General features: G+C 44.6%; 1 protein-coding gene and 1 non-coding gene across 4 annotated transcripts in view; both read left to right on the forward strand.

The window, feature by feature from the left end:
• Positions 1-12,851, forward strand: part of LOC124619664 (medium-chain acyl-CoA ligase ACSF2, mitochondrial-like) — a 250,681-nt gene that overhangs the window by 171,281 nt on the left and 66,549 nt on the right. For all 3 annotated transcript variants that reach the window (XR_006980107.1, XM_047146195.1, XM_047146196.1), the window contains one exon: positions 5,619-5,787. Coding sequence is in view for 2 of the 3 variants with exons in the window: in XM_047146195.1 (XP_047002151.1) it covers positions 5,619-5,787 (169 nt within the window). In the remaining variant the exon portion in view is untranslated. The remainder of the gene's footprint in view (positions 1-5,618; positions 5,788-12,851) is intronic.
• Trnas-cga lies at positions 5,287-5,361 on the forward strand. Its single transcript has one exon. It is a non-coding gene; the product is annotated as a tRNA-Ser (tRNA).

Here is a 12,851-nt window from a genome sequence, read left to right on the forward strand (position 1 = left end):
TCTTCCTCAAATTAAGACCTATGTTTGATACTAATAGACTTCTCATCGCCAGGAATGCCCTTTTTCCAGTGTTAGTCTACTTTTGATGTCCTCCTTGCTCCGTACTTCATTGGTTATTTTGCTGCCTAGATAGTAGAATTCCTTAACTTCCTCCAATTCGTGACCATCAATCCTGATGTTAAGTTTCTCACTGTTCTCTTTTCTGCTACTTCTCATTACCTTCGTCTTTCTTCGATTTATCCTCAGTCCATATTCTATACTCATTAGACTGTTCATTCCGTTCAGCAGATCATGTAATTCTTCTTCACTTTCACTCAGGATATCATTGATATCCTTTCACCTTGAATTTGAATCCCACTCTTGAACCTTTCTTTTATTTCCATCATTGCTTCTTCGCTGTATAGATTGAACAGTAGGAGCAAAAGACTACATCCCTGTCTTACGCGCTTTTTAATCCGAGCACTTCGTTCTTAATCTTCCACTCTTATTATTCCCTCTTGGCTCTTGTACTTATTGTGTATTACCCGTCTCTCCCTATAGTTTACCCGTATTTTCCCCAGAATTTCGGACAACTTGCGCCATTTGCCATTATGGAGCTTTTTTCCAGGTCGACAAGTCCTATGAACGTGTTATGATTTTCTTTAGTCCTGCTTCCATTACCAATCGCAACGTCGGATTTACTTCTCCGGTGCCTTTACCTCTCCTAAAGCCAGACTGATCGTCATTTAACACATCAGTTTTCTTTTCCCTTCTTCTGTATATTATTCTTGTCAGGAACTTGGATGCATGAGCTGCTAAGGTGTTTGTGTGATAATTCTCGCACTTGTCATCTCTTGCAGTCTTCGGAATTGTGTGGATGATATTTTTCGAAAGTCAGATGGTATATCGCCAGACTCATGGATTCTACACACCAAGGTGAATAGTCGTTTTCTTATCACTTCCCCCCAATGATTTTAGAAATTTTGATGGAATGTTATCTACCCCTTCTGCCTTATTTGATCTTAAGTCTTCCAAAGCTCTTTTAAATTCTAATACTGCAAGTAACGGTTACCCATACATTTAAGATGAATTACTTATGCAGGTCGAGGATGGATCTCTAATCTGAATATGGTAAATTTTCACATGATGCAGGTCCGTTCCAAAGAACGGTCCCTTAACACAGGTATGTGAATGATTAGAGTTACAATACTCTGTGACAAGCAGAACGGCCACTAGAGAGCATTAATGTTGTTCGTGTTTACTGTTGTTACCAGGAACGGCAGAGTGTAGTCAAAGAGCGTGAACAGTGTCAGACGTTGAGTAACACTGTTAAGGACATGGAGACGCCTCATACTCATGTGAGACAGAGTGTGAAACGGGCCTCATTGCGAGTGTCCATGTGACTTGTTGTACGAATCACGCAATAATCAGCTTTTTGGGGCATATGGATGTAACAGTGCACCGATGTTGGACTGCATAGGAACGTGAGGGCTGGCATACTCGCCGTCAAGGTTCGCGTCGACCAGGTCTGACCCCTGGAACGGAGGAGTGCTGTATTGTGCACCAGGTGCTTCATAGCACCTTCACATCCGTTCTGCCATCTGGGAACAACTATTGGACTCCCTCTAACATTCTGTGTCATCCCACACTGTTGGTCAGAGACTACCAGCAGTCAGACCAGTGAATTTCCATTCCAGGTGTAGGCTGCATTTGGAATGGCACCGTGATTGAGAAGTTTCGAGTGCTAACGAATGGGGTCTCATTATTTTCAGGTACCGGGCGTGGTGGGGCAGTGGTTAGCACACTGGGCTCGCATTGGGAAGGACTACGTTTAAACCCGCGTCCAGCTGCCCTGTTTTAGGTTTTCCTGGTTTCCCTAAATTGCTTCAGGCAAGTCCTGGGATGGTTTCTTTGAAAGGGCATGTCTGATTTTCTTCCCCATCCTTCCCATTCCGATGGGACCGTTGACCTCGCTGTTTGGTCCCCTCCCCCAAATCAACCAACCAACCTACACTACTGGCCATTAAAATTGCTACACCAAAAGAAGAAATGCAGATGATAAAAGAGTATTCATTGGACAAATATATTATACTAGAACTGACATGTGATTACATTTTCATGCAATTTGGGTGCATAGATCCTGAGAAATCAGCACCCAGAACAACCACCTCTTGCCGTAATAACGGCCTTGATACGCCTAGGCATTGAGTCAAACAGACCTTGGATGGCGTGTACAGGTACAGCTGCCCATGCAGCTTCAACACGATACCACAGTTCATCAAGAGTAGTGACTGGCGTATTGTGACGAGCCACTTGCTCGGCCACCATTGACCAGACGTTTTCAGTTGGTGAGAGATCTGGAGAATGTGCTGGCCAGGGCAGCAGTCGAACATTTTTTGTATCCAAAAAGGCCCTTACAGGACTTGCAACATACGGTCGTGCATTATCCTGCTGAAATGTAGCGTTTCGCAGGTATCGAACGAAGGGTAGAGCCACGAGTCGTAACACATCTGAAGTGTAACGTCCACTGTTCAAAGTACCGTCAATGCGAACAAGAGGTGACCGAGACGTGTATCCAATGGCACCCCATACCATCACGCCGGGTGATACGCCAGTATGGCGATGGCGAATACATGCTTCCAATGTGCGTTCACTGCGATGTCGCCAGACACGGATGCGACCATCATGGTGCTGTAAACAGAATCTGGATTCATCCAAAATAATGACGTTTTGCCATTCGTGCACCCAGGTTCGTCCTTGAGTACACCATCGCAGGCGCTCCTGTCTGTGACGCAGCGTCAAGGGTAACCGCAGCCATGGTCTGCGATCTGATTGTCCATGCTGCTGCAAACGTCGTCGAATCGTTCGTGCAGATGGTTGTTGTCTTCCAAACGTCCCCATCTGTTGACTCAGGGATCGAGACGTGGTTGCACGATCCGTTACAGCCATGCGGATAAGATCCCTGTCATCTTCGAGGCCGTTGGGATCCAGCACGGCGTTCCGTATTATCCTCCTGAACCCACCGATTCCATATTCTGCTAACAGTCATTGTATCTCGACCAACGCGAGCAGCAATGTCGTGATACGATAAACCGCAATCGCTATAGGCTACAATCCGACCTTTATCAAAGTCGGAAACGTGATGGTACGCATTTCTCCTCCTTACACGAGGCATCACAACTACGTTTTACCAGGCAAAGCCGGTCAACTGCTGTTTGTGTATGAGAAATCGGTTGGAAACTTTCCTCATGTCAGCACGTTGTAAGTGTCGGCGCCGGAGCCAACCTTGTGTGAATGCCCTGAAAAGCTAATCATTTGCATATCATAGCATCTTCTTCCTGTCGGTTAAATTTCGCGTCTGTAGCATGTCATCTTCGTGGTGTAGCAATTTTAATGGCCAGTAGTGTATTTTCACCGATGAGTCGCTGTTCTTCACTACCCAGGATGGCTATAGTCAGCGATAATTCCAACTACCTGGGGAGAGGTACCATCCTTCCAACGCTTTGTATAGGCACAACGATGTTACTCCTGGAGTCATGGTGAGGAGAGACATCGGATATGCCTTCAGGTCATGCCTGGTATGTCACAGCCATCCTACTTGGCCCTGTGTTACATCTCATGCGATTGAATCGTGGTACAATTTTTGAAAGGTCAATGCTTGTCCACATTTGGCAAGTGTCCCTATGATCTGTCTCCGTCATACTGAGGTAGTCCCATGGCCAGCAGCGTCCCTTGATCTGTCCACATGTGAGTGGACAATCCCAGACGACAACTACATCCCAGTGTCAGCATCTGGGATTCGAAGGACCAGTTACAACAGTTGAGGGCGAGTTTGCCTCGATAGAAGATGCACCCTTGTCTGTCGTAACAGTACACACTTCCAACCCAGAGGTGGTGGTGGTGGTGTGGGATGGTGGTGGTGGTGGTGTGGGAAGGGTGAGGTACAACTTCATACTGGTAATTTATATTTAAATTGAAATTGGAGTGAGAAAGAAAGGAAAGGAAAGGGATCATTGCTGTCAGCAGCACCGGCATATTACGCAGTATCAGCGGCGATGAGTGGTAAAATGTACTGGGCTGGGATTCGAACCCAGGATCTCCTGCTCACCAGGCAGGTACGTTAACCCCTGCGCCATCTGGGACGCAGCGGTATCACAACTGCACAGACTACCTCGGTACGCCGCACGTCTGCGGATTCTGCGTTGTGTCTGTTCTTTCGGACAGGTCCAAAAGAACAAACACCACGTATTCATATAATTGATACGCCTAGCTGGGCAAATGGACCCACCTTCTTCAGTGAGGCTGTACAAACGCGTCCGACCTCCTGTGGGAATCTCAGAGCAGCGAACTTGGAGGAAATGGACAGGGACTGTGGATATGTGGCGCTCTATGGGAATATGGATCGGCAATGAGACGTGCCGAGACAGTCTGCGCAGTTGCGATAACGCTGTGTCCCGGCTGGCATAATGATTAACGCACCTGTCTAGCAAGCAGGAGATCCCGGGTTCGAATCCTGTTGCGGTAAATATTTGCACTCGGCGCTGCTGATTCGCGTAATGTCCCGAGACCGCTGATAGCAGTGATCCCTTTCCTTTCGTTTCTTCCCCTCTCCACTTTAATTTACATATAATGTGTCACAGCTGCGGATTATGCGTGGTGTCTGTTCTTTCAGACATATCCGAAAGAACAAAAACCATCCAGAAAGAGATTTTCACTCTGCAGCGGAGTGTGCGCTGCTATGAAACTTCCTGGCAGATTAAAACTGTGTGCCCGACCGAGACACGAACTCGGGACCTTTGTCTTTCACGGGCAAGTGCTCTACCAACTGAGCTACCGAAGCACGACTCACGCCCGGTACTCACAGCTTTACTTCTGCCAGTACCTCGTCTCCTGCCTTCCAAACTTTACAGAAGCTCTCCTGCGAACCTTGCAGAACTTTGGAAGTTTGGAAGGAAGGAGACGAGGTACTGGCAGAAGCAAAGCTGTGAGTACCGGGCCTGAGTCGTGCTTCGGTAGCTCAGTTGGTAGAGCACTTGCCCGCGAAAGGCAAAGGTCCCGAGTTCGAGTCTCGGTCGGGCACACAGTTTTAATCTGCCAGGAAGCTTCATATCAGCGCACACTCCGCTGCAGAGTGAAAATCTCACTCTGGAAACATCCCCCAGGCTGTGGCTAAGCCATGTCTCCGCAATATCCTTTCTTTCAGGAGTGCTAGTTCTGCAAGGTTCGCAGGAGAGCTTCTGTAAAGTTTGGAGGGCAGGAGACGAGGTACTGGCAGAAGTAAAGCTGTCAGTACCGGGCGTGAGTCGTGCTTCGGTAGCTCAGTTGGTAGAGCACTTGCCCGCGAAAGGCAAAGGTCCCGAGTTCGAGTCTCGGTCGGGCGCACAGTTTTAATCTGCCAGGAAGTTTCAACAGAAACCATGCAATCATATCATGCTGATAAGTTATCTGGTATTGCCAAGTTCTTCATGTATGTGACTCGATTTTGTAATCGCTGAAACAACATCTCATTCGTCTCAACGTGTTAAGTTTTACTTTTAATTTTGCTACTTCTATCTAGATGCGTCTTTTATTTTTCAGGCAATGTACTTCGCAAGAGGACAGCTGTTGTGTCGTTTCGATGAGCGCTTTTTTTTTGCCAGGTGCACCGTGGTATATGGCACACCTACCATGTACGTTGACCTGGTCGCCGAGCGAGACTTCGAGGATCGCCGGTTCGAGACCCTGGAGACGGCGGTCAGCAGCGGCTCACCCATCTCCCATCCGCTGTTCCTCGAGCTGCAGCGCAAGTTCGGCGTCCGGAAAGTTGGCGTGAGTGAACCACTCATTTCGTCTCTTATTTTTGAAGTTACGTAGATATGTTCTTAATGTAACTGGAACAGTGATCTATAACAAAACGCCTTGGATAGTCACTTTGTGAGAAATCGTCTTTAGTATTACAACTTACTTTCGAAGTGTGTAGCGCTGGAAGTCCTGTAGATACATAGGTAAGTAGACAGATGCATGGACAGATAGACAAATAAGTGTACTTTCCGTTAACCAAAGAGAAGGTTCTCAAAATGTTCAACATGTCACGCAAACAAAGTACAAAGTACGTATCTACAAAAGAAGAAACTGCATTCACACATCCTAAGTGAAATGATGCTTATGGAGGTGTGTTGTTGTTGTTGTTGTGGTCTTGATGCAGCTCTCCATGCTACTCTATCCTGTGCAAGCTTCTTCATCTCCCAGTACTTACTGCAATCTACATCCTTCTGAATCTGCTTAGTGTATTCATCTCTTGGTCTCCCTCTACGATTTTTACCCTCCACGCTGCCCTCCAATGCTAAATTTGTGATCCATTGATGACTCAGAACATGTCCTACCAACCTATCCCTTCTTCTAGTCAAGTTGTGCCACAAACTCCTCTTCTTCAATACCTCCTCATTAGTTAAGTGATCTACCCATCTAATCTTCAGCATTTTTCTGTAGCACCACACTTCGAAAGCTTCTATTCTCTTCTTGTCCAAACTCCTTATCGTCCATGTTTCACTTCCATACACGGCTAAACCCCATACAAATACTTTCAGAAACTACTCCCTAACACATAAATCTATACTCGATGTTAACAAATTTCTCTTCTTCAAAAACGCTTTTCTTGCCATTGCCAGTCTACATTTTATATCCTCTTTACTTCGACCATCATCAGTTATTTTGCTCACCAAAGAGCAAAACTCATTTCCTACCTTAAGTGTCTTATTTCCTAATCTAATTCCCTCAGCATCATCCCGAGTTAACTGGACTACATTCCATTATCCTCGTTTTGCTTTTGTTGACGTTCATCTTATATCCTCCTTTCAAGACACTGTCCATTCCGTTCAACTGCTCTTCCAAGTCCTTTGCTGTCTCTGACAGAATTACAGTGTCATCGGCGAACCTTAAAGTTTTTATTTCTTCTCCATGGTTTTTCATACCTACTCCGAATTTTTCTTTTGTTTCCTTTACTGCTTGCTCAATATACATATTGAATAACGTCGGGGAGAGTCTACAACCCTGTCTCACTCCCTTCTCAACCACTGTTTCCCTTTCATATCCCTCGACTCTTGTAACTGCCATCTGGTTTCTGTACAAACTGTAAGTAGCCTTTCGCTCCCTATATTTTACCCGTGCCACGTTTAGAATTTGAAAGAGAGTATTCAACTCAAAACTGTCAAAAGCTTTCTATAAGTCTACAAAATAGAGGTGTGGTAAGTGAAAAGTGTGAAATATATTTTCATTTCAAACTTGTCAATGCATGGTACCAATATGTTCCAAAAATCAATTATTCAAAATGATAGTCACAATCACATTAGTTCATTTTGCCGCCAACCGGTTTCAACCCACGATGGGGTCATCTTCAGGGTAATTTACACCATTTGGTCGCTTGCTGGAGTCGTCACCAGTCACGACTGTCAGTTTGAATAATTGATTACAAGTAAATGAATTGCTGTTTCTCCACACAACTATGTTGTCTAAAAATTTATGTTCCAAAAAGCCGCACGCGAAAATGCGATTTTTTAGGGGTCATCTCTCGGGTTCTATAGATCACAGAGCTAAGGGGCAAAGTGTTTTGCACGCCCTTTGCCTAGCGACTATGTGTATACCTATCGGAAGAACGGGAATACTGTAGCTATCCTAAAGTACAGGGACAAAATTTAAAAATTGCACAGTTACTCCAGCCCAGGCAAATCGAGCATATCGCTTAGTTCTTTTGTATTAGATGTGGTCAAGGGCGGATCTTAGGCGGCTTATAAAAGCACCCTTTGTTCAAGGGCGGTTCCTGAGAAAACTCCGAAAACTTTGTGCGGATGGTCACTTCCATAATTTCTATTCCTGACAGATCGTCAAAACTTTTACCATATGTTCTTAAGATGAATTTTCGGTGAACTTAAAAACTTTTTCGACATTATTATCCGCTACCGAGATCCAGAGGTTCAATGTTACCATACTTACGCAAAAAAACGCAAACAAATTTTAGCCGTTTTTGCACCTTGGGCCGCAATTACCTAAGTAACTAAGCATAGCAAATGGCTCACATTGAGGGCTGTACATTCTTTAGAGATTTATCTAGAAACGCCATTTTCCCGTTTTCGAAAATCTATATCCGTATCAAGATACACACCAAAAGTACCAATTGTAGCGATGGCCTCTTGTGTAGTTTCTACACATGGAAAATCGTTGAAATTTTTACCATACGTTCTTAACAGGATGTTCTCGGGAAATCGTGAAACTTTTTCCATATGATTGCCGTTATCGGGATCCAGAGGTTCAAAGTTACCTTATTTAGGCACGTAAAATACGCTCATAGTATCTGATCTCAGGTATAAATGTAGTATTAACTGACGTAGTGAACAGGTGTCGAGGGTTGGCAAGGATTCTAGAGTCATCTCAAGGGTTCTTAGGTCACCAAAGTATGTTTTTACCCTGAATTTTCTTACCAATAAAACTTTATGACGCGCTGTCTCTGTGTAATGGGCACTTCACGTCTGCAGTGACAAAAAATGGGTTAAAAGGGTCTTAACATCCCTGAAAATAACTAAAAATAGCTGCAAAAATTACGTGAAACTGCAAAGACTGCAAATTCAGTAAAATATTTCTTATAACATTTTTACTGCTTGAAGATACAAATCATAAACCGGGCGTTCTCGATGAACTGCGATTGATGAAAAATGTACCCAGAAAAAATATAAAGCAAACGATTTTGAGTTAGATGTATATTGTGCATACCGCTACTTATTTGTTGATTGTGTGTATGAAAGTATATAAATGTGTCGAAGTATATAAATAAATTGTAAAGACTTTACTGACCCATGGAATTCGGTTTAAATAAGCAGAACTGCCTGCTGTAAGACGGAAAAGAAGGGAACCAGCTGCTAATGTTCATGTCAGAGCACAAAAAGGTGAATATGTTCCTCTGTAAAAGTGTGGAACCGGCCACTCAGTCCTCATTCCGTCTCTCCTACCAAAAACTTTGGCATGCGAACAGATTCGCGTTTTTTGTGCTGAAAGAGAGTAGCAGAGAGACAGTGAATGTGGAAGAGAGAGAGCACAGCGCCAGTGGGAGAGAAAGAGAGAGGAAACAATGATGGCGGGAGAGAGAAAGTGACAATGAAAGAGAAAGAGGGATGGGTGAAGACAGTAGCAAAAGGAGCCGAAGAGAGAGGAGATATTGATGGTCAGTGAGAGATAGTGGCAGTAAAAGAGGAAGAGAAATGGATGGATATTGAAGGATTGGGAGAAAAAGAGAGAGGAGACTGTGTAAATGAAAGATAGAGATGAGTGGAGACCATACATAGGATCTGGGGGTCTGGACCCTCGCAGACCGGCGAACTTTCATTCTTAAGGGGGAGGTATAGAGGAGGGCACATTTTGGACCGAAATTTTAAACACGTGGATATAACGGTAAAAATAAGTTGAGCCCCTTCCCCTCCCAGAATTCATGACACGCTAATGCATGGTGGAGATAGTTTCAATGGGAAAGAAAGACAAAAGCAGTGTAAGTGAGAGAGGAGGCGGTGGATTATACCGTAAATCAATAGCAGATGAAGGAGCCAGTGAGACAGATATACAGGGTGGTCCATTGATCGTGACCGGGCCAAATATCTTACGAAATAAGCGTCAAACGAAAAAACTACAAAGAACGAAACTTATCTAGCTTGAAGGGGGAAACCAGATGGCGCTATAGTTGGCCCGCTAAATGGCGCTGCCATAGGTCAAACGGATATCAACTGCGTTTTTTAAAATAGGAATCCCCATTTTTTATTACATATTCGTGTACTACGTAAAGAAATATGAATGTTTTAGTTGGACCACTTTTGTGATAGATGGCGCTGTAATAGTCATAAACATATGGCTCACAGTTTTAGACGAACAGTTGGTAATAGGTAGGTTTTTTAAATTAAAATACAGAACGTAGGTACGTTTGAACATTTTATTTCGGTGGTTCCAATGTGATACATGTACCTTTGTGAACTTATCATTTCCGAAAACGCATGCTGTTACAGCGTGATTACTTGTAAATTCCACATTAATGCAATAAATGCTCAAAATGATGTCCGTCAACATCAATGCATTTGGCAACACGTGTAACGACATTCCTCTCAACAGCGAGTAGTTCGCCTTCCGTAATGTTCGCACATGCATTGACAATGCGCTGGCACATGCTGTCAGGCGTTGTCGGTGGATCACGGTAGCAAATATCCTTCAACTTTCCCCACAGAAAGAAATCCCGGGACGTCAGATCCGGTGAACGTGCGGCCCATGGTATGGTGCTTCGACGACCAATCCACCTGTCACGAAATATGCTATTCAATACCGCTTCAACCACACGTGAGCTATGTGCCGGACATCCATCATGTTGGAAGTACATCGCCATTCTGTCATGCACTGAAACGTCTTGTACTAACATCTGTAGAACATTACGTAGGAAAACAGCGTACATTGCACCATTTAGACTGCCATCGATAAAATGGGGGCCAATTATCCTTCCTCCCATAATGCCACACCATACATTAACCCGCCAAGGTCGCTGATGTTCCACTTGTCGCAGCCATCATGGATTTTCCGTTGCCCAATAGTGCATATTATGCCGGTTTACGTTACCGCTGTTGGTGAATGACGCTTCGTCGCTAAATAGAACGCGCGCAAAAAATCTGTCATCGTCCCGTAATTTCTCTTGTCCCCAGTGGCAGAACTGTACACGACGTTCAACGTCGTCGCCATGCAATTCCTGGTGCATAGAAATATGGTACGGGTGCAATCGATGTTGATGTAGCATTCTTAACACCCACGTTTTTGAGATTCCCGATTCTCGCCCAATTTGTCTGCTACTGATGTGTGGATTAGCCGCGACAGCAGCTAAAACACCTACTTGGGCATCATCATTTGTTGCAGGTCGTGGTTGACGTTTCACATGTGGCTGAACACTTCCTGTTTCCTTAAATAACATAACTATCCGGCGAATGGTCCGGACACTTGGATGATGTCGTCCAGGATGCCGAGCAGCATACATAGCACACGCCCGTTGGGCAGTTTGATCACAATAGCCATACATCAACACGATATCAATCTTTTCCGCAATTGGTAAGCGGTCCATTTTAACACAAGTAATGTATCACGAAGCAAATACCGTCCGCACTGGTGGAATGTTACGTGATGCCACGTACTTATACGTTTGTGACTATTGCAGCGCCATCTATCACAAAGCCAAAAAAGTGGTCCAACTAAAACATTCATATTTCTTTACGTATTACACGAATATGTTATAAAAAATGGTGGTTCCTATTTTTTTAAATACGCAGTTGATATCCGTTTGAACTGTGGCAGCGCCATCTAGCGGGCCAACCATAGCGCCATCTTGTTTCCCCCTTCAAGCTAGATGAGTTTCGTTCTCTGTAGTTTTTTCGTTTGATGCTTATTTCGTGACATATTTGGCCCGTCACTATTCATGGACCACCCTATGTACATAGGCAGTGGCAGTGAGAAGGAATGCTAAGTATCAAGACTTAGCTACAAAGAGAAACTGGGTACAAAGATTTGGAGTGTTCTATGTTAAATGAGTGAAAGTATGTTCTCATGCCAAAAATTTTGGTGAGGAAGACGGCATGTGCATTGAGCCAGCTGGTATCCCACGTTTCTGTGAGAGTCTTTTAAAGGGGAACATATCATAAACTTCCTGGCAGATTAAAACTGTGTGCTGGACCGAGACTCTAACTCGAGACCTTTGCCTTTCGTGAGCAAATGCTCTACCAACTTAGCTACCCAAGCACGACTCGCGACCTGTCCTCACAGCTTTACTTCTGCCAGTACCTCGTCTCCTACCTTACAAACGTTACAGAACCTCTCCTGCGAACCTTGCAGAACTAGCACTCCTGAAAGAAAGGATATTGCGGAGACATGGCTTAACCACAGCCTGGGGGATGTTTCCAGAATCGTGATTCTAGGAACATATTTGCCTCTTTGTTGCTTCGATAGGAGCATTTTTCTGCAGGCAAATGTACATAAACTAAGATGTATAATATAGTTTAAGACTATTGTAGCCAATCATTACCGCCCAGAAGACAATCTACAGTACTTAGATACACAGACTGCATTACTGGACTGAAGATCTGCAGAAGTCAGATTTCATTGAACACTCACTTTATCTGATGTTACACTGACGGGGGATCTGATGTCTGAAGGCGCGGAAGTTGAATGGGTGCTAGAGGGTGAGGACCTGGATACCAGCTAGGGGTCTCTGTGCTCCGGCGCGTCTGCGCCGCGAGCCTCGCCGTGCGAAAAAATGGTTCAAATGGCTCTGAGCACTATACGACTTAACCTCTGAGGTCATCAGTCCCCTAGAACTTAGAACTACTGAAACCTAACTAACCTAAGGACATCACACACATCCATGACCGAGGCAGGATTTGAACCTGCGACCGTAGCGGTCGCGCGGATCCAGACTGTAGCGTGTAGAACCGCTCGGTCATCCCGGCCGGCCCTGACAGGTCTTTCTGCAGTATCGCAGAAGGAACGTACAGCTTTTCGCAGCCCTATTATACGACCCCCATTCAAACTCAGTCAGGTACTGATAATGGCATCTTTGTCACCTTTAACATCAACTCACCAAGTCCAATCTCAAAGGTAACTAACGCTCACGACCGTTACAGCGTATATTCAAAGAAAACTTGGTTTGCATCCTAGTAGTGGACCTACTAGGGTCACTTTTATGCGACTGGCACGAAATTTCAATAGATTTCATCTTTCAGATGTAGAAACACGCCTATCAGCTTTCATCTATGTCGCACAACTCCTTGTTGGTTTTGTGATTTTTTTTTCTGTCGGTGCATTAATAACCTATATACCAACTGTTTCTACTA

This window comes from Schistocerca americana, chromosome 6 (assembly GCF_021461395.2).
Source record: "Schistocerca americana isolate TAMUIC-IGC-003095 chromosome 6, iqSchAmer2.1, whole genome shotgun sequence".
NCBI lineage: Eukaryota > Metazoa > Arthropoda > Insecta > Orthoptera > Acrididae > Schistocerca > Schistocerca americana.